The 22,174-nt window shown below is 37.2% G+C and overlaps 2 protein-coding genes across 2 annotated transcripts; both read right to left on the minus strand.

Annotated features, from left to right (window-relative positions):
- Nucleotides 1-3,475: 3,475 nt before the first annotated feature.
- pvalb8 (parvalbumin 8) lies at nucleotides 3,476-8,135 on the minus strand. The gene is made up of 5 exons (XM_010874233.3): nucleotides 7,822-8,135; nucleotides 6,864-6,931; nucleotides 6,233-6,365; nucleotides 4,161-4,270; nucleotides 3,476-3,725 (listed from the first exon to the last, which is right to left on the minus strand). The coding sequence occupies exons 2-5, from the start codon at nucleotides 6,922-6,924 to the stop codon at nucleotides 3,700-3,702; spliced, it is 330 nt and encodes a 109-aa protein (XP_010872535.1). The 5' UTR covers nucleotides 6,925-6,931; nucleotides 7,822-8,135; the 3' UTR covers nucleotides 3,476-3,699.
- Nucleotides 8,136-16,950: 8,815 nt separating this feature from the next.
- LOC105013010 (parvalbumin beta 1) lies at nucleotides 16,951-19,320 on the minus strand. Its single transcript, XM_010874231.3, has 5 exons — nucleotides 19,244-19,320; nucleotides 17,926-17,992; nucleotides 17,675-17,807; nucleotides 17,382-17,491; nucleotides 16,951-17,207 (listed from the first exon to the last, which is right to left on the minus strand). Exons 2-5 carry the CDS (start codon nucleotides 17,984-17,986, stop codon nucleotides 17,182-17,184), a joined length of 330 nt encoding a protein of 109 aa, XP_010872533.1. The 5' UTR covers nucleotides 17,987-17,992; nucleotides 19,244-19,320; the 3' UTR covers nucleotides 16,951-17,181.
- Between the last annotated feature and the right edge of the window lie 2,854 nt (nucleotides 19,321-22,174).

Below are 22,174 nucleotides of genomic sequence, written 5' to 3' on the forward strand. Positions count from 1 at the left end.
ATCTTATTTAATGTAGTTAGCCAATGTTAGCCCTGCTTGTAAAAGTCACAAAAAATAATTTTCCTTTCCCCTTTTGTAATTAATAGTTGTAAGCCTTTGCATTTTCATTATTGATTAGTCTTATTTGTATTATAGCAAACAGCATGCTAGAGAAGTGCTCACTGAATGTTTTGTGCATGAATGCTAGGTGTAATTACTCTTGCTATTTGTGTTTAGGCTATAATGTGGCTTAGGTGCCATTATAGTATAATTTAACCATCAGCAGCTTTTTTATTAATATAATGTAAAACGTTAATGGTCACATATACTCCTCTCTTCAGATGCACATTTGAAATACTGGAATCCTTCTATACCTCAGCACAGCACAGCCCAGCGATTCAGCATCAAGCATCTACAAAAAGGTAAGAACAGAGTTTGTTCTCAGAGGACCATATCAAATAAAAAACAATTTAACATTAATGAAACTCAAAGACGGGAGAAGGTATGATGACTATTTCAATAGTCTTAGTCAATGGAGTAAAAGTGTACAACAATGCTACATTATGCATAATGTACTAAGGTTTCTGTATTATAGTTTTTTTTGTCCAATACTCTTATTTATATTGTTTGTTTTATGTCGCTTTAATAGTGTTTTTCATTTTTTTAAATTTTTTTTTCTGAAATAAAGAAAATCTCAAAGGCATAAAGCTATGTAGTTTCTGTGTGAGTGTATGAAAATCATTGAAGGTGGAATTGTTAGCGATGCAAGGGGCACCAGCTAAAATCTTGCTTGGGGAACCAAATTGGTCAGGGCCGGCCCTGCTTCTCACTACCCGCTTCCTGAAGTCCTCTGAGATCTCTTCCTCTCGGCATGGTGTGTTTTGAATTCACCCATATGGGTAACACCAAACCGACCTGGTTTATTATATATGTTTATCAGAGTCCAACCCAAACTCTTTCCTAAAGAGCCCTCCTATGATCAGTTCATTTGGTACTCAATAATCCCTAATTATTGGTTTCTTTGGCACCCAATCATCCATCTGATTGTACTTACCTACTTGATTTACAAGTATAACATCCGGTTCACTTATTTTTGCACTAGCACTAATTCCTTTTTAATTTAGTTTTTCTACTACACGCATGATTTTCTCAAACCAATATATGTAATTGGTAACTATAAACATTTTATGTTGATAAAAAAAAACATCAGGACCTATGTGAAATTTATAAAAAAAACTAAGTACTAGATATACAACAATATGCAAATCTAAGCAAAATAAAACACAGTGCAGTAAAACACATTACTGTGATCCAGTAAATTTCCTCCATCTGAAAGCCAACAAACAATTTTGGACAACCCTCCTAAAATCTATGCTGGAAATATTTAATGAAATTACATGCATTAAAAGTGTTTTCCTCATATCCACATATTCATACCTTAGATATTTTATATGCAACTGGACTCCATCATCAACCCATTCAGCTGGGAAGACTAAGCCTGCACTGGCTCTCCCAAATTGTATATCTTGCTATCGGGCCTCTGACATCCATGCTGTCATGTTTTGACCTGGTGCCACTCCTGCATAATTTCATTCCAGCTCTAATGTCTGTGCTGTTCCAGATAGTGAGAAACCCCTACTTTGCCCTCTTTAACCTTGATAATACCTTTGAGCAATGGAGATTCATTGGACTCATACCAGAGGGCTACCAATCATGTGATAAAGTAAGTACACCCCCATGAAGTTTCTTCTTTTTACATTTGGGAATGTGGAGATTTGAGCTAAATTCCAGCTTGTTACACTAATGAAGGTAACCCAGTTTCACAAATCATGCAAAAGAAATACATTTAATAGAGAATGTGAGGCCATTTCTCAAAAAGCTGAACCTGAACTGAACATGGATCTTGATCCAAAACACACAAGCAAAGCTACCACAGCAAGACACAAAATCGAACAAATGCGGGGTTATGGAATGGCCAAGACAAAGAAGAGATCTCAAAACTATCCAAATGTTGGGGAACTTGAAGTGGGTCGTGTATGAAATGAAGCCTTCAAACATGACACAGTTGAAGAAGAAATACTGTATAGAAGGGTGGACAAAACTTCCTCGCAGTTGATGTAAGAGACTGATAAAGAGTTACAAGAAATGGCTATATGAAGTTATGTCTGCCAAAAGTGGAAACACCAGCTATTGAAACTGAGGGTGTACTTATTTTGTTCTGCACTATTAAAATGCTGTTGTGTTGTTTTTTATTATGAATAAATGATTATGAATTATGATATTTGAGTGTCATACGTGAATTGTGTTTGAAGTGAACATTACATATCCATATAAAAATTTGTAAAAAAGACCTACGCTAGAAAACAACTTCCTGTATTTGAAAACCCTTGACTTTTGTTTCATGGTTGCTGCAAAATGTTCCCCCATCCCAAGCAAAGTTATATGTCAGCAGATGCCATCGAGGGATTGATAAGTAAGTATGAACAAAAATGTCAGACTGGGAGAACAGTTTGAAGCACATTCATATACTGTATGTTAAATCAACCCCATACATTGTCTTAAACTAACCCTAAACTAATCAAGATACAAACTGCAGTCCACACACTACTCCACTGTTTTGTCTTGTGCTGTAACCTACATTACTAATGATCTGGAATATTTTATTTGGTTATGCCTGATTTTGAGTCTTTCCATTTGTAGATGTTCAACAGGTTTTAATACTATACTATCACCAATTATTGAACAACTATCTGTTAAGTAAATCCTTGCTGTGGTTAAGGTTTTGAAGAAGGTTTAGGGTAAGGGTTAAGTTTAGGGTTAGGAATAAGGTTAAGGTTAGTAAATAGTAAGGTCAATTATTTACTGATTGCCAGTAGTTAACCTGTAGAACATTAACAGACACACTTTTAGGATTTAATAAAGTGTTACTTCTGATTCAAACTATTTAAATTAGTCCCACCATTGATTATCCTGGATGTTTCAGATGCTCTAAAGAAATGATCCAAGCCTCAACAACAATTAATCGTTTTCTGTACAATGTTTTTAAGGCAATAATGTATCTTGATGTTATGGAAGCATAAAAAGGTTCCATTGACTAAGTTATGACAAAGTGAGGCAAGGACATTGCATAGCTCAGTTGATGGAGCATAGTGCTTGAGAATCAAACACCAAGGTTGTGGGGCTGATTTCCACTGAAGGCCAGTACTAAAATATTTATGCACACTACTGTAAATTATCTGCTAAGTTACTTTAATGTTAAGGTACGTTAAGATAGATTTCAATGTCAGCTGATCATTTAGCCTTTTCATTTCTGAACATTCTGTACTGTAATATTTCACATTTGAAAATGTTCACATTTTCTGTTAATGTAATCGCATTGTATGAAACGGTGTAGCATCATTGTGGCAAAACTTTAGTACATTCCATTTGAGTAAAGTGAAACAAACAAAGGAGATTTCAAGATTTCAGAATGTATTTTATTCCTTTATTTTGTCTGTAATTTGGTGATACATTTTGGGCAGTAGTATAATGCTGTTTGACCAATATGAGATGCATGCGGAAAGCAAAAATAAAAATTGTGTGAATGTGGTGGAGTCAGTGAACCTGTGTCTTGCAAAATAAAGAATACATGTTTGTAAATAGGTGGACAGATGGAAAGCTAAAATTAAATCCTGGCTCTGGAGTGGGGCGAGGAGAAGTGTGATGGTTTTTCCCGAGGATTCAGGATAGGACCATGGCCTGGAACTCTGTTGGGGGACAAGGAACAGAGACATTTCGAATTACTGAACTTGAAATGTGCATTGGGGCAGAGCATGTGATTAAAGACTCATTCAACTAACTCAAAATCTGGGATATGTTGACTCAACTCACTCAACTAATCATTCTAAGGATTTTGATTTGAGGATATTTATCCAAGACACTGCACTATACCATTTACGGTGACAGAGCACAGTTTACAGAGATTTGCAAAAACAAATAATAATTGCAAAGCAATTGCATGCAAAAACGTTTGCATTCACAAAAACAGAATCGTAACCATGCATTCTGAATTTGGTATCCTGCCAGCCACAACAAACAATGCTATGATACATCTCTTCATTACCACACATTTCATTGTTAAAGACTACAATGTAAATGGGGTTATCATCATCATAATCACCAAAGTACAGTCGGATACTTACCATCTGCCCCAATCATGCCATCGCTGTCATCGTCACAAGCGGACATGAAGGCCTTGGTCTCTTTGTCAGTCAGGACACGAGCCCCAAGGGAGAACCTCTGCAGGATGTACCTGAGGCACACACACACACAAACACACATTGTGTCACCCCCAATACACTATGCTTACTTCCTAAAGGGATGTTCTACCGTGGCCGCACTAGCAATACAATGATTCGCAAAAGAACAGTTCAGATCCTGAAGAGGTAGTATTATCTGGAAAGACAAATTTAAAGCATGTTTGTCTCTTGCACATGATACAGTTTGACATAATTAATTGAGCTCTTCTCGGCAGGTCAGTACCAAGATACTAATGATAAATGGATGAATATATATTGTTTCAGTCATAACTCAGACAAAACCATATGAGTTAACCTTAAGAGTCCGTCCTGATTTTTTTCAAGGTTAAATGAAAAGGTAGTTGCAGATGATATACAGTATCTCACATAAGTGAGTATACTCCTCACATTTTTGTAAATATTTGATTATATCTTTTCATGTGACAACACTGAAGAAATGACACTGCTATAATGTAAAGTAGTGAGTGTACAGCTTGTATAACAGTGTACATTTGCTGTACCCTCAAAATAACACAACACACAACCATTAATGTCTATACAGGAAGCAACAAAAGTGAGTAGACCCCTAAGTGAAAATGTCCGAATTGCTCCCCAGTGCCGGCAGCACTCATGCAGCCCCAGACCATAACACTTCCACCACTATGCTTGACTGTAGGCAAGACACACTCGTTTTTGTACTCCTCACCTGGTTGCCGCCACACACGCTTGAAACATCTGAACCTCATCAGACCACAGGACATGGTTCCAGTAATCCATGTCCTTAGTCTGCTTGTCTTCAGCAAACTGCTTGCGGGCTTGTATATAATCTTTAAAAGAGGCTTCCTTCTGGGATGACAGCCATGCAGACCAATTTGATGCAGTGTGTGGCGTATGGTCTGAGCACTGACAGGCAGACCCCTCACCCCTTCAATCTCTGCAGCAATGCTCGCAGCACTCATACATCTATTTCCCAAAGACAACCTCTGGATATGACTCTGAGCACGTGCACTCAACTTCTTTGGTCGACCTTGGCGAGGCCTGTTCTGAGTGGAACCTGTCCTGTTAAACCGCTGTATGGTCTTGGCCACCGTGCTGCTGCTCAGTTTCAGGGTCTTGGCTATCTTCATATAGCCAAGGCCATCTTTATGTAGAGAAACAATTCTTTTTTTCAGATCCTCAGAGAGTTCTTTGTCATGAGGTGCCATGTTGAACTTCCAATGACCAGTATGAGGGAGTGTGAGAGCGATGACACCAAATTTAACACACCTGCTCTCCATTCACACCTGAGACCTTGTAACACTAACGAGTCACATGACACTGGGGAGGGAAAATGGCTAATTGGGCCCAATTTGGACATTTTCACTTTTGTTGCCAGCGGTTTAGACATTAATGGCTGTCTTGTGTGATTTTGAGGGGACAGCAAATTTCCACTGTTATACAAGCTGCATACTCATAACTTTACATTGTAGCAAAGTGTCATTTCTTCATTGTTGTCACATGAAAATATATACTCAAATATTTACAAAAATGTGAGGGGTGTACTCACTTTTGTGAGATACTGTATATACTTAAAACAGTCCTAATAATATGCAATCATGTTAAATAAAATGTGGTGCAAATTTGCAGTGCAAATGACCGAAAGAGGTAAAAATACTAAAGAGTCACAAAGCCTATCTTTAGGGGCTAGGAAAAAGTTAATGATTCGTCTATTTTAGTTATTCTATTTCCATGTATAATTCTGTCCATCAGGTAACAGGAAATCCTATAAAATCCAGGTAGACTACTTTGAAAAAAATTACCTCAGGATGTTTTTAATACTGAACGAAAGTACAGGTTTAGTTAAAAAAAACTGTATAGCCTAGTTATATTAATATATATATATATATATATATATGAATAATAATAGATTAATGAAAAGACCTGATTAGACTTATACGATTCGAGTTTATCGACTAAAACCATTTTAGCCAACTCACTTGAGTTCCTCCTCCTCAATGTATCCACTGTTGTCATTGTCCAGAATTTTAAAGACAGTCTTCACTTCCGCAGGGCTCTTCTTGGACAGACCACATTGTTGAAAGAATTTCCTGCAGTTGAAGGAGTCCGGTGCTGGCAGTGCATGGAATACATCAGAAAACCTGGTTACTAGCATGTATTTATTCACTGGAAGCCACTGGTAGGAGTCTAGATGGGCTCATGCTGCTCTTTTGTGGTTCTGATGGCATTCATATTAACATTGTCAGTCATTAAAAACGTAACTAACTAAATCTAAAATGTATTTGAATGGGCTGAAACAATGGTGAAACCTGGCATCGGTTCTGCGTTTGGAGAATTAGAGTTAGCCTAAAGTGGTGTAAAGCTTATTTTCTTTGAAGTAGCCCTCTTCAAGAGGACTGGCCAACCCTCAGAGTCTGGTTCTTCTCAAATTATAATCTGTATTGTTGGCTGTATTTTTTTGTTTTTTACATCAAAAAATACCTCAACAACAATATGACAAATTCCACATTGTTTAGTATAGTCAATTTGCCAATAGCCCAGGCTACCACTAATATGAAGATTAAGGAATTTAATAAATAAAGAAATAATGATATTAATGGAAGATGATACCCAGGCATTCCTTTAGAGCTGTTTCGATTGCATCAGTACAAAGGATAGATGAGAGCGACATTTTAGTCCTGTCAAAGGAAAAACAGTGGTGAATTATTAACACTTATATTCTCGTAAGCTATAACAGCTATAACAGTATTTGAAGACAAAGATTTGGACTTATGCATATGTTATAATTATTTGACAATCTTTTGAGAATTCTGTGTAAATAGGCATGTAAAATGTATAGTTATAATCATGACAAGTATGGCAGTGTCTCTTGATGCTGTTGAATTTATTTTCTCAGGAAAACACCCCATCCCCTCCTCCCATGATGTCTTCATAAAGTAATGATCACATTGTTTATTATTTCTCTTGTTTTGCTTCTAGCTCTGCCATTGCTGATCACTATTTCACTAAGTAGGATGTACTTACTACTCCTGAGTTGCCGGGCTGTTCCACTTAGCTACCCTTAGACCTATGCACTAAGTTGCTCTGGATAAGAGCATCTGCTAAATGACCAAGAAGTGATTCTTCTGACAAAAAATATAAATAAAACTTCTGGCAAATTTTCTTTAGTCTGCATTTAGAACTATCTTGTTCGGAATCAGTGTACTGAAGCTTTAATGCTTAATAGATCCAGGAAAATATTTGTCAACATGTGTGTACTAAACTGTGCCAAGGCAAACAGACAATGCATAGGGTAGACATCTCTCACAATTTAAGAATATCTTAGTTGTGTTTAAACAAGGCTGAGAATGTTTACGCACACACCTGGTATATCCCAACTGGTTCGTTAACAAGTTTAAACAAGAATAATTTTGCTACAAGGAATAGCATTACATCATTTCCCAAAGATAATATGGCATAACTTCAGTGAAATACAGTATCCTTTGTCAAAATATTATAACCAAGTCAATTACTCAGTATCAACACATATAGGCAAATGAAATAACCATTTCCCACAAAGTCAACTTACCGCGTTTAGGTTCTCAACCGGTCTTGATCCGAAAGAGTTAGGGAAGGTTATGCTGTGAATGGTGTCCGTCAGACACGATTTATATCTCTGATTGCAGTGACAATAGGTAATGCTTGAGTTACCTGTCTGAGTATCAAATTTTAACTGGTAGACCCTGATCAAATTTCTTCCCTACCTAATTAACCTTTCCTATTTATAACACCCCCTGGGCAGGACCATAGACTGGCTTGCCTACTGTGGACATTAGCAACGCCCTTGTTTATGGCAAATTAAGTCATAAGTGCATTATTATAAGCCCTGCTGCCATCCTTGTCCCGTCCACCTCCTCTTCTCCCTCTCTTCTCAAATTACTATATATTGCGATGGTACAACAAATTTGTCTCTCCTTTTGTTTCTTTCTTTCTTGCTCTCTCTGTCTCCCTCCCCCAAAAAAAGACCTCAAACTGTTATTTGTTTCACACGTACAAATAGAGTAGGCAGAGGTGTAAAAAGTACGAAATAAAAGTACTTGGCTGTGTAACCCAGTTTTGGGAAGTTCCTAAGGAAGAGCGTAATGACCAGGTAAATAGAGTTAATAACCTAACCAGTGACCATAATTGATCATTTACACTCCTTTTTATTTAATTCATCACTGGTTAATTTTGAACTCCCTTTACATGGTTACTTAGATCTTAATTAGATAATTCCCTAAAGTAGTGAACCCAGCCAAACTCATGATTTCTTTTACTTTGTAATTTTTACACCTTTGAGAGCAGGAGAGTTTGTCCTCAGTGAAAAGAATAATTCAGTAAGCATTCAAGGTGAGGTCCATCTCCAATTAACTAGATTAAACTATAACATGTGTAACTGAATAATAAATGTGCAGCTAATGGATGTTGAAATCATCAGGAAGGGATACAATGTGGCTTTTGTGAAGTACAATGGTAAAGGGCCCCCCAAGAATGAACGCTCGGCTCTCAAAACAATTTGCCATCATTTGGATGTAAACCATGCAAATATTTAATTCCATGCTACTCTATCAGACATAAGTCTCACCAGATGGAGTTAAAATATCTTCTGCAAATAAACTAAATTCCAAGGATACACACACAACTGGGCCTATCAAAGAATATCATCGTGATGAGTAAACTTCCTCATAGTCTTTCACACTACAGACAGGAATAAATATTGAACAATCGTTCTGTCCAGCAGATTTAAGGATCCAAGGTCAACCTGTTAATCCCACTATGGTAAAAATTCTGTATGATGATTTTATCTCAATTAGAGGTCATAAACACAGGCCTGCTCTCACACACGTTTAAACGAACACACACATACACACACACACACACAAAATGCCTAGAGTGTTTGTGTTGTAAAATAGTTCTGCGAGAAATAGAATCTTATCCATTGAGGTCACCTCCACCAGCTCCTAGATATAGATTGCCACTGCAGTGAAATTACATACTGTATTGGGTGCCTATAGAATGTGACGGGTGGCATAATGCCTATTCTTTTAGACGACAACCCCCAACAATGTGACTTTTCTCCAGAGTGCGGAGAAAAGCTAATATTCATCATTGGACAAGGTCAAGCTAAATGTGTACAATTCGCAAAGGTCCTTAGTTCTCACTGTAATGTGTGTGTTATAGTGTTGACAGAGTGTCCGTTGACCTACATTAATATTATTTATTAATTGCATATCAGATTTCATATCTATTTATTATTCTCCCATAATTGTCAGCATTATGCTTTAAAACAAAATGTTACAAAATCATTGAAAATTCTCGTGGCACCAATCAACCAGATACATGAAACCTTTTGAGTTATAGGGATTTTGCTGAATATCCCTTACAGCCAGGGGCAGACACAATAATCCTAAGCCAGCTTGCAAGCAGTTTTTGAAGGAGAAACCACAGGCTTCTGTAATAAGTGTTTGCCTGCATGGGTCTTCTCTAGACTAGAGCATGGCACCTCAACAAGATATCACAAGCTCAATGTGGTTTCAGACGTTTCAATGTACATTAGAATCAGAAAATTTTGTAGGTGATACATGTCTATATGTGAGATTGTTAAGTTGAGGCGTAAATCCGCTGTGAATTTGTATAGATTCTGTCTCTACCTATATCTCAATGGGTAAAGTTAAAATCTAAGGTTAATGTATGAGCTAAGGTTTGGGAAATGCTTCAAACAAAACTCAAGGTCAGGGTTTGTGGTGCCATCTGTTTGCTTGCTGATTGCTGTTAGCTACTTTGCCATCTGCCAGATATTTAGCCTTTAACTTTTTATAAGCCAGCTAAGTAAAATTCTGTATATTACACAAACTAATTCTGCAACAACACCAACATGTTTTGTTTTAATAAACCTTATTGTAAAAAAGCCAAACCTCGATCTGGATAAATTCAATATTGAACCTTCCATTCCTCTCTGTTTTTTTTGTTGAAAAAGCTGTTACCAAGCAACTCACTGCTTTCCAAAAGACAAACAATAATTGTGAAATGCTCCAGTCTGGTTTTAGACCTCACCATAGTACTTCACCCTTTAAGGTTGTAAATGACCTTTTGATGGCGTCATACCAAAGCTCTGTGACAGTACTCATGCTTCTTGACCTGAGCTGCCTTTGACACCACTGATCACTCCCTACTTCTTGAAGGACTGGAAACCCATATTGGTACACATGGACACCTTCGTGCCTGGTTTAAATCCTATCTATCAAAGAGATTTAATTTTCTATGTGTGGTTGGTCTGTACTCTGTAATGTCATCTGGAACAACAACGTCATCGTTCACTGCCTACAGTATGCAAACAATACACAGCTGTACATTTCTATAAAAAGTGGTGAAACCCCAAAACTGCCTACTGTGGAAACATGTTTCAGACAAAGGTAGGTGAGAGAATTTTATTTTACTTCTAAACTCTAAAGAACTAAAACTACAGAAAAACTGTAAGGGACCTCTGTGTTACTCTGGACCATAATCTCTCTTTCAATGAACATATTCATTTTTTTTAAAGAGCAAGCATTTTTCCATCTACAGAATTAGGAAAATGTTGTCAAAATAATTGTGAAGAAAAGCTAATACACGCTTTTGTCATTTCAAGATTAAACTGTTGTAATGCTCTTCACTCCAGCTACAGTAAGTAAACTTAAATTAGTGCGAATTGCAGCTGTCAGAAACGTAACTAGAAAAAAAAAATGTGTTCACATCACTCCAGTACTAGCCTCTTTACACTGGCTGCCGGTAAAGTCTAGGGCTAATTTTAAGATTTTACTGTCAACCTACATGGACTTGCTCTAACTTATCTCTCTGAGCTGGTCCTGACGTACATACCTATACTGCCTATATGTACAGTACAATCACAAAGACACAGGACTGTCCTCTAGCCCAAATCTGAGTGAGGATGCTGCCTAGCTATTACGTTACACCTGTCAATTCCTCAGACGTGGCCAGAGAGTCTCTGGCCCCCCAATTTCAGTCTCTCTTTTGTACTCTTAAATGGTCTATTATTTAGTGTAGCCTGGCAGTCATGTACTGTGGTGGGAGGTTTGCCCTCAAGCCCAAATCCAGTAGAAGAGGCCTTCTAGCCCCTGTGCAACCCGCAGGACGTGGTTACAGTCTCGCCAGACCTCCACTCAGTCCCTAGTTCTTATTCTGCAATAGTTAATGTCCTGAGGGACAGGGGTCATTTTGAATTTGATTATAAATTGTCCATAGTGCCTGATACACTTGTACTTTTTTGCTCATCTATACCAAGGGGTACTATAATTCTGAAGAGCACCGAATATAAATGCTTTGGGGACCTGGACAAAAGCTTAATTTCAATATCAGCTGGCGAATGTGTTGGCATGAGGGTGTTGAAGATGGGAAAAGGCTGCTCAAGGACAGGTCAGATGAACCTAATTTAAATAAACCATGCATGTAACCAGAATAAGTAAGGTGCACCTTTAGACTGTTTTTATCATGTTAGAACCTAATAGTACCCTTTAAGCCCATTGGTGTTCTCAACAAGCCAATCGCCAGATTTTTGTGTAAAACAAATTATACTTTTTTTATTAAAAAATTATTCAATTATTCATGAACTAATATTCTAAATACCTTGCAAATTGCAACCTTATTATGGCACATATAACATTCTAATTGTCTTCAGTATGTATTCCAAAAACATATACACAAAGTTTGGGTTTGACATAGAGATTTCCTTGTTTTCCATGAAACCATACATGAAATGAGTTTGAATAGGAAATATGACAAAATGAATAAGAAATCTAGTCATTGACATGGTTAGAAATAATCATTTTTTATTGAATTAATAATTGTGTCTTTCAAACTTTGCTTCTGTCACCATACCACCAGCAAAGCACCCCCAGACCATCACATTGCCTCCACCATCCTTGACAGATGGCGTCAAGCACTCCTCCAGCATCTTTTCATTTGGTCTGCTTCTGCCAAATGTTCTTCTTTGTGATCCAAAGACCTCAAACTTTGTCTGTCCATAACACTTTTTTCCAATCTTCCTCTATCCAGTGTCTGTGTTCATCTTTTCTTTTTATTGTCCAGTCTGATATATGGCTTTTTTTTGCAACTCTGCCTATAGGGCCAGCATCCCAGAGTTGCCTCTTCACTGATAACATTGAGACGGGTGTTTGGCTGGTACTATTTAATGAAGCTGTTAGTTGAGGACCTGTGAGGCGTCTGTTTCTCAAACTATTCCTCTTTCTATTCTGGTTAGAGCCAGTTTGTGCTGTACTGTGAAGGGAGTAGTACACAGCGTTGTACAAGATCTTCAGTTTCTTTGCAATTTCTCACATGGAATTGCCTTAATTTCTCAGAACAAGAATAGACTGATGAGTTTCAGGAGAAAGTTCTTTGTTTCTGGCCATTTTGAGCATGTAATCAAAGCCACAATTGCTGATGCTCCAGATACTCAATTAATCTAAAGAAGGTCAGTTTTATTGCTTCTTTAATCAGCATGACAGTTTTCAGTAGTGCTAAGCGATTGGTCGTTATTTATGACATGGGGTATCCGGAGGATAAATCCCTTCGAAAATATGAAGATGGTTGACCCTCCCCCAAGCAAAATATAGTAGTATGCAAGTATGCGATTTGATATTCAGACAAACTGTTCTATTCTTGACTACAGAATGTAGTTCACAATTGCGTTCCCCCCAGATTTCTGCAATGCCAGAATTATTTTTCTACTATATATGTTGCAATATTCACAATCTGGATATGCCAAGAACAAAGAGGGATTGATCAAATAACCAAGGTGATTAGAAGAAAGGTGATATTGAAAGGTATGTTCCGCCAGTCAATATACAAATGCCAGTCCATACTGTTCAATCACTTAAGAAGTGAAAAATTCGGGGATGTCTCGATACCAAGCCAAAGTAAGGTAGACCAAGAAAGATTTCAGCCAAAACTGCCAGAATAATTGTTCGGAATACAAAGAAAAATCCACAGGTAACCTCAGGAGAAATACAGGCTGCTCTGGAAAAAGATGGGGTGGTTGTTTCAAGGAGCACAATACGATGATACTTGAACAAAAATGAGCTGCATGGTCGAGTTGCCAGAAAGAAGCCTTTACTGCGCCAATGCCACAAAAAATGCCTGGTTACAATATGCCCTTGTGAATCTTGTGAAAATTGATGGCATGATGAATGCAGCATGTTATCAAAAAATAATGGCAGACAATTTGCATTCTTCTGCACAAAAGCTGCGCATGGGACACTCTTGTACTTTCCAGCATGACAATGACCCTAAGCACAAGGCCAGGTTGACCCTCCAGTTGTTACATTAAGAACTAAGGGTATGCAGACATTTGAACAGGGGTCAGTTCATTTATTTCTTTGTTGCCATGTTCTGTTTTATGATTGTGCCATTCTGTTATGACCTACAGTTGAATGTGAATCCCATAAGAAATAAAAGACACGTGTTTTGCCTTCTCACTCATGTTATCTTTACAAATGGTACATATATTACCAATTCTCCAATGGTATGAGCACAACTGTACACTACCTTTCACTAGTTTGTGGTCACTTACAAGGTTTCTTAAACATCATCAAAATATGTTTTTTGACGTTTTGTTTTCAACCCAAACATTTTATTGGGCTAAGTAGGTATGCTTATCCTAATGCATTTGCGTATTTTTTACTGCTAAAAGCAAATGTTATTTTGTTATCTTTAGGACTGCAAATGAATGGTGCAAGCAGGTAGGCGTGAAAATATAGCTCCCCAATAATTTCTGAAATACTTTAAGCTTGTATTTCCAGTTCTTAATATTATTTTTTTAATCAGGTGCATATGTGTTTGGATAGATTGTGTGGATAGTCTGCATTTCTACTGTTTCTACTGAGTTGGAAGCTATTCACTTTTCCCTCAGGATCATCATATGATATGAATGTTGTTCAATTACTTAAAATGTGTAATTAAAATAAAGAGAATTCCACCAGCTCATTTGACCTATAGGTCTCTATGTCAATGTTGGAAGTTTCTTGGGCTTAAAGCTCCAGCAGCAGACACATAACAAGAAACTCAATAGGCTCTCTCTCCTTGATTTTATGTGAAAGAGAGACTGAGAAGGAATCCAGATCAGGTGGTGCACCTTACCCACATTGCAGTGATGTCATGCACCATTCTGATACCTCCTCACCTATATGGTTACTGGGCAATCATTTATTAATTTACCTTTACACCTTCTCATTGTCTCAGGGCAAGATAGTTGTAACTTCTCCAGCATTATCTGGTGTCTATCAGCAAAGTGTTACACAAGTGAAATACAATTATATTTATATTCTATGAATTAAAACAACGCACTTCAAATACGAGAGGAACTTTTCTTTATCTTCAGTATGCAAGCAAATAACTTTAGACTTCAATACGCTAACAATTTGTGATCTTTACATGGTTTTTCAATCTTTTAGCTTAATAGCTCTTCATTTACCAACAATTTAATTAAAAGCATATGTAAGTAATCAAGAACACTGAACATAATTTCATGGCTAATAATGTATTTCAAACTATATGAGTAACTGCTGCTTTTGACTTTCTTTTGACTTTGTTTACTTTGGCGAGCTTTGCATGCAATTGGCATTTACATGCAAGTATTCTAAAATCTGCATAAGCAAAAAACATGTCCAGCGGTGTGTTTAAACAGAATTTACATTTAGTGGATAAAAAGCAGTATTTAATGACATACATGTTGAAAGTACTTTTCCACTTATGTTTTCATGTACCAAATGAAAATCCAAAGTGTCATGTGTTTCAATTGCATGCACTCAATAGTTGTTTGGAGGAAAAAGAAAAGAAACATCGAAGCATAATATAATGATAACATAAGACAGAACTTAACAGAGTACAGCACTAGGCAACATAAAACATGTTGCAGCTACTCTGCCAAGGCTGCGTTGCATCTAATAGCAAAGGCCCTAGCTTAAGAATAGCCAAGAATAGCACATTCATTCTATCTTGTGAATGCAAATGATTAGGAAAAACAATTGATTTTAGTTGTTTTTCTGGTGTAGCGGGTAGAATGTTATTGACGTGATAGTCATGCCAAGGCAACAGGACACGTCTAGTGGAGCTGACGTGTTATTCTGCTCTGAAATGTATTAAAACACTCTGTGCTATGTTAAAACAACACTGAGTAGTTAGAAGATCTAAATGCACATCCCATGATTTCAACTGAGATTATTGAAGATGCATTGAGAATAAACACATGCACAGAAGCCTTAGGAATCTCAGAATCACTTGGTCCGGCAGATTAAACATCTAGAAGTTGTATCTGCAGCCAAAGGTTTTATATAGTCCAAAAGGTCCTTTTAAAAATATTAAATCAAACAGCTCTGCCTCATGTACAGTTTTGTGGGTGAATTTTGTCTGTAGATTCTGCACAATAATTTTATACTACCTTAAGCAAAATACCTATTGTTATTGAGTTTGGCACCATCTAGTGGATTCATAACACCAATGCATACACAGAACTCTCATATGGGACTCTCTCAGCAGGCTCATTGTAATAGGTTACCTTACATCAAAACAATGTACATCTCTATATTAGCCAGTAAGAATTATTAATACATAATAAAACATAACATTGTTGTCATAACAACTTTCATTTACAGAGAGTATGCTATTAACGAGTCTTTTCTGATATTTGCATTTCAACAATAGTTGGTTTTGCACCGAGGTGAAATAAATGTTATATTTGAGATTCAACAGACATTCACATAAATTCCTCCGTTCAGGCGCCCTTCCATATTTAGGGACCGAGGTAAAAGAGTAAACCAGGTAATTGCAGAAATGTCAGAAGACGAATATAGTATCATTATGGACTCTCATCAACATCAATCCACATGCTAAATACTATACCACATTTCATATTGTCAAAAATATTTTTATTGATTCATCACTAATCAATTATGGCCTCAACAAAGTTTACAAAATATGAGACAGAGATGAGATCAAATAATGATCTCATCTACACAACCATGACTAATGAATTGCCCATTGGTACAGTAGCTATAAACCATTAATAACTGATACTTCTCCATTAGCTCATTATTTTTGTGCTGAATTATTTAAAAAAATGACACTTCTAAATATCCCAATGGTTTATATAATTTAATTTTGTAGGTGTATTGTTTCAGTACTTAACACAGTCCAGGGGTTGCTTAAGTAAATTATTTTATTTAATGTCCCCAAGTAGTAGTCTAGTTATTGAACTGTCTGCACGTTAGGTTCTATACATCTCACTGCTAGCTGCCGTGCCAGGATGTGTGTGTGGTGGAAATTTCTCACGGCAAATCAAAACTGATCTGAGTATCCAGCATCTCTGGTATTATAGCAACTTCCTTATAATATTCCACCCATTCAGACAAACTGCCAAAAGAAATTTCAAGAAAATACGAGTTTAAGTCTGAGTCAGGAAAGTTTGAAAAGGCGAGTCCAAGTTGAGTCACAAGTACTGATAAAAGTGCCTAAGTTCTGGACGTGAGTATTACAACACTGCTGAACTCTATAGAAATGTCAATCTTGAAACAATTTCATATTAGCTTAGCACAACCTGCCAACTCAAGGCAAAGAAGGGCAATTGTCAGTGTAATGTGGAATACAAACTCAGATATATTAAACATGAAATAATACAAAGACTGGGTATTCCAAAAGAATATTGATTATTTTTATTGTCCACTACTGAAAAGTGCATCATAGATTTTACAATAAGCAAAATTCATATTTAAGACATGAACACATCTGGTACATTCACAATCATCATTTTGGACAGTGTACCACACTAGAGGAAATGTCTTGCAAGCAAATGTATAAAAAGTATTTATATTAAGCTGAAAAGGGGGGAGGTCTTGGGTGGTTGTTGGTCAGTTGGTCTTTATTGCTTAACCAGTTCAGCAAATTCTGCAAAAGAAAAGGGCAAATATGAAACATTTCCAGTGGTTTACAGCATACATTTACTATAGCTTAGGCCTTAAAATAGATTTACACCAAGACATTCCCATTGTTATAAATGTGCAATTAATATTGATTAATGATATGATTTGCTGTGTGCTGTGCAAAGGTTAGATTTCATACCATCAATTCCAATCATGCCATCACCATCCACATCACCAGCCTTGAGGAAAGCCTTTGTCTCAGCGTCAGTCAGTGTCCTGGCATTGGGGCAGAAGTTCTGAAGGAACAACCTGGAGACACAGAGACAAACATGACTTTATTCACATTTATTTACCATGTTTATGTACACTGAAAGCTAGAATGCATGTGCACAGATACGTACAAGTAGATATTAAGTAAACAGACCCTAGCATTCATTTAATCTCTTTATTTTAGATTATTTGTAGTTAAGAGTGATGGGGAATGGCTCATACTTCAGTTCCTCCTCCTCAATAAAGCCACTTGCATCCTGATCAATGACCTGGAAGGCCTTCTTGACCTCATCAGCGGTCTTGCTGGCAAAGCCGACTGCTTTGAAGAAGGCAGTAAAGTTGAAAGACTCGGGGGCTGTAAACCATATATTAAGAAAATACAGTATCATTTGCATGTAAAAAAAACATTTTCACATTATCATAAACACCAATGGGTTATATATACTTTGCAGGGGAAATTAAACAGCTATTACCTTTGCATGCTTCCAATGCAGTTTTGATGTCAGCCTCTTTGCACAGATGGGCACAGGCCATTTTTAGCTGAATGATGAAAAAGGGGGAGTTTATTCCAACCTTCATTTAGCATCATTCAATATTCAGCAATAAATGTATAACATGTTGTTATTTGTTGTCACCAGGTAATTAAATATTCTGTTGTCAATAGGGCCTACTAAGGACCAAAACAAATAATGGGAAGGATAGAAAATACTGGTAGTTCGTTACATACAACTACAACCAATGCGACAAATAGCCTATGCTTTCATTTTTAGAATTAGAAGTGTGTGGGCGCAGGATGAATATAGTAAATGAAAACACTACCAAAACAGTGTAAACATTGCTGTGGGAGAGTTTACTGAATCCCATTTTCACTAGACACATTTTCAGCACTCAAGACAACTTAATTCATCATATATTATTCAGTTCACTGACTCAAGACAACGTAATTCATCATATATTATTCAGTTCACTGACTCAAGACAACTTAATTCATCCTATATTATTCAATTCACTGACTCAAGACAACTTAATTCATCAGATATTATTCAGTTCACAAACTCAAGACAACTTAATTAATTATATATTATTCAGTGCACAGACTCAAAACAACTTAATTCATCAGATATTTTTCAGTTCACAGACCCAAGACAACTTAATTGATCAGATAGTATTCAGTTCACAGACTCAAGACAACTTAATTCATCAGATATTATTCAGTTCACAGACTCAAGACAACTTAATTAATTATATATTTTTCAGTCCACAGACTCAAGACAACTTAATTCCTCAGATAATATTCAGTGCATTACACAGGGTCTCAAACATTGTAAATCATCCATACATTGTTTACCATCATTTGTCTGGTTGTCTTTTGCTAATCTCAGAGCAACAAGCACCAGTGTGGCAGAGTTTAAATCAAAAGTATCAAGCTGCCTGCAAACATCTTAACATTAAGCAACAGATGTAATTTGGCAATCTTTATAAAATACAATTATATTCTTTCTAGTGGTTTCCAAAAGAAAAGTCCTGATAGACTATGGTTATTAAAGCCAAATGCATGTGGCCACCAAATGTCCAGTCTTAGAATCTAATTTGCATTGTCCAAACCCATCCCACTCAGGGGTGTTTCCAAATAAAGCAAAATAATACATAAACCAAATCTCAGCATTTGAGTGTTTTTGTGATTATCCTGTATAAAATGAACAGGATGAAATGCGCAGTAAAAGCCTGGATGCTGTTTCAACTTTTCTATCCTGGCCTCGGTTACTGTATGTCTTCTGCATGGAAACTCACCTCTGTCTTTGGTGGACGGTTAATAGAGAAGACGTCAAGCGTGTGGAAAGAGTGATGTTCCCATTGATACCGCTGAGCTTATATATACCATTGCTAAACCGAAATTTGAAGCATAGGCCTCATGTAACCGACACTGGTTTGAGGGGGGTGGCAACAAAATTGTTCACTGGCCACAAACCAGATCTATTTTAAGTTTCATGAATGAAGATGCTTAAAAGGTGCGTTTGAAAAAAGTCCATCATTTGCTAAGAATATACTCTGCTGATAGGTTTGGACTCTACTGTTGTGCCAAAATGATTTGGATCGTTCAAATTGAGAGGTTCATGTATGGATAACAATACACTCATTGGGGATGTTTCTTGCAGTCTTCATGCATATATTACACACACTGGACTAGAGATGTCTGTTCAAAATTATACTTTCAATGGTGTCAGCAGCTTCTGTAGGCACACGCAGTGGGACTGCAAATAAATGTGGCCAGATGAACAACTCATGTTTATAGTGAATTTAATAGCATGATATTTTCCTGCAGGTGGCACCCCTGTACTGTCTCTTATGGGGGTTTGGCAGAGGATTGGGAGATGCCATGCCTACAACAGGTCAATTCATTGGGGGATGCAAAAGTGTTATGGTCTTACGTACATTGCTTGAGTAGGCCTTGTTACCAGCATTCTGTATAAATTGCATGGTTAAAATGTTCCATCTGGATGAAAAGTTCTCAATTCCAAATGAAAGGATATGAAATTATGTCAAATAAGCTATAATATCATTATTGTTGGTTAGCTTCTGAATATTATTAATTGTTAGTGACTTGAAAGCATATTGACTTAAAAGCATACACTGGATGCATCTATAATGAACAACTATAGACCTGTATCAAATCTCCCTTTTACAGCCAAGATCATTGAGAAGGTTGTTTTCAATCAACTCAGCAATTTTGTGACCTCAAGCAGTGTATATGTTTTCATTTGAGTATTTGTTTTTATGTTATTGTACTTTCATATATTTGAATTGCTTTGATGTATGAATTGCGCTATATAAATAAACTTGCTTGCTTGCTACTAATCTTGTTAGTGACTTAAAAGTATATTTAAAATAAACACCCTATAAATTAATAGAAATATGTTCCAAGGGTTAAACAATTTATGCAGATTCACATAGTCTTATATTACAGAAAAAATACTGACATCTCCCTATGTATAAAGGAAACCCCCTACCACACACACTCTGGTTACGCTGTTAACAAGGCTAAAATGTCTTGCTGACTCAACACAACGTTACAGGGCTATTCTCAGACATTCTGATGCAGTGTCAGTGTCCCATTGCCCAAAGTAGAAGTTCTATCCAGAGAAGGAGAACCCATGAGCAGACGGGCCGACCTACCAGACTGGTAGAGCTGTAAGATATATGTCTTCTGCAAATCCCTCAGGAACATTCCAAGCGATGCCCCCAAACTACATTCATGCCATATCCTAAAGGACTCTCACCTCACATCTGGGCTTTTTAAAAAAAGCTTGCTCTTGTTTGCTTCCAGTCTCTCTCTGTCTCTCGGTCTCCTGTCCTTATAACCCCTCACATTAACATTACGTCAAGGATAAACACACAGGATGCATTTGAAAGGGGCAGCAGTCTAGCAGAGCATGTGACAGGTGACCCAAATGTTATTACATTGAGTCCTGATGCAAAAACGTTGTTTAGTTTACATTTTATGTTTGTTGATGTCTGATGTTGGTGCCTAACCTCATATGGCGTAACGGAGTGTTCCTTGCCATTACTGAGGACTGTCAGGATGGGGGGTTGAGTATAATAAGCATTGCATTGATTGACTAATAATGACTGGTAATTGCAAGAGTTAAAATTTATTCATCATCAATAGGTACAGTGCATGTGATTAGCAGAGTCTACCTGTCAGTGTTGTTTGTGCCGACACCGGCAAGAGAAACATCGGGTTAGTATTAGGTATACTGAGAAGGTTATGGATAAATTAGAATTGAATACGGTATTGTTGCACTAGTGTCATTACAGAACCGTACCAATGCATGACTGGGCAATGTTACTTTCCTGTGTAAGCAGGGGACACACAAATGATTCCCCAGTAATGGAAAGGTTGGTATAATGAAGGTGTTAACATGAGTGGGGAATAAGGTTAGAATTGTTTTAGGTGTGATTTTTCTAGGAAGGTTAATTTAATAATATGATGAATTGTGAATGCTTATTTGTTGTAATTTATACTTACCTGTTAATTGAAGATGTTAATGTATTTGCAGCCACACCCACCAAGTGGTTTAGCCCAATTAGATACAGTGGGGAGAACAAGTATTTGATACACTGCCGATTTTGCAGGTTTTCCCACTTACAAAGCATGTAGAAGTCTGTAATTTTTATCATAGGTATTCTTCAACTGTGAGGGACGGAATCTAAAACAAAAATCCAGAAAATCACATTGTATGATTCTTAAGTAATTAATTTGACATAAGTATTTGATACATCAGAAAAGCAGAACATAATATTTGGTACAGAAACCTTTGTTTGCAATTACAGAGATCATATGTTTCCTGTAATTCTTGACTAGGTTTGCACACATTGCAGCATGGATTTTGGCCCACTCCTCCATACAGACCTTCTCCAGATCCTTCAGGTTTCGGGGCTGTCGCTGGGCAATACGGACTTTCAGCTTGCTCCAAAGATTTTATATTGGGTTCAGGTCTGGAGACTGGCTAGGCCACTCCCGGACCTTGAGATGCTTCTTACGGAGCCACTCCTTAGTTGCCCTGGCTGTGTGTTTCAAGTCGTTGTCATGCTGGAAGACCCAGCCACGACCCATCTTCAATGCTCTTACTGAGGGAAGGAGGTTGTGGGCCAATATCTCGCGATACATGGCCCCATCCATCCTCCCCTCAATACGGTGCAGTCGTCCTGTCCCCTTTGCAG

The sequence above is a fragment of the Esox lucius genome, chromosome 11 (genome assembly GCF_011004845.1).
Source record: "Esox lucius isolate fEsoLuc1 chromosome 11, fEsoLuc1.pri, whole genome shotgun sequence".
NCBI lineage: Eukaryota > Metazoa > Chordata > Actinopteri > Esociformes > Esocidae > Esox > Esox lucius.

Coding starts and splice junctions, on each gene's coding strand:
- pvalb8 (XM_010874233.3), bottom strand. CDS start 6,924: ATGTCGCTCTCATCTATCCTTTGTACTGATGCAATCGAAACAGCTCTA. Junction 6,366..6,863: donor AGCTCTAAAGGAATGCCTGG/GTATCATCTTCC, acceptor ATGCACTGCCAG/CACCGGACTCCTTCAACTGC. Junction 4,271..6,232: donor ATTGAGGAGGAGGAACTCAA/GTGAGTTGGCTA, acceptor TGTGTGCCTCAG/GTACATCCTGCAGAGGTTCT.
- LOC105013010 (XM_010874231.3), bottom strand. CDS start 17,986: ATGGCCTGTGCCCATCTGTGCAAAGAGGCTGACATCAAAACTGCATTG. Junction 17,808..17,925: donor TGCATTGGAAGCATGCAAAG/GTAATAGCTGTT, acceptor TATGGTTTACAG/CCCCCGAGTCTTTCAACTTT. Junction 17,208..17,381: donor TGGCATGATTGGAATTGATG/GTATGAAATCTA, acceptor TTTCTTTTGCAG/AATTTGCTGAACTGGTTAAG.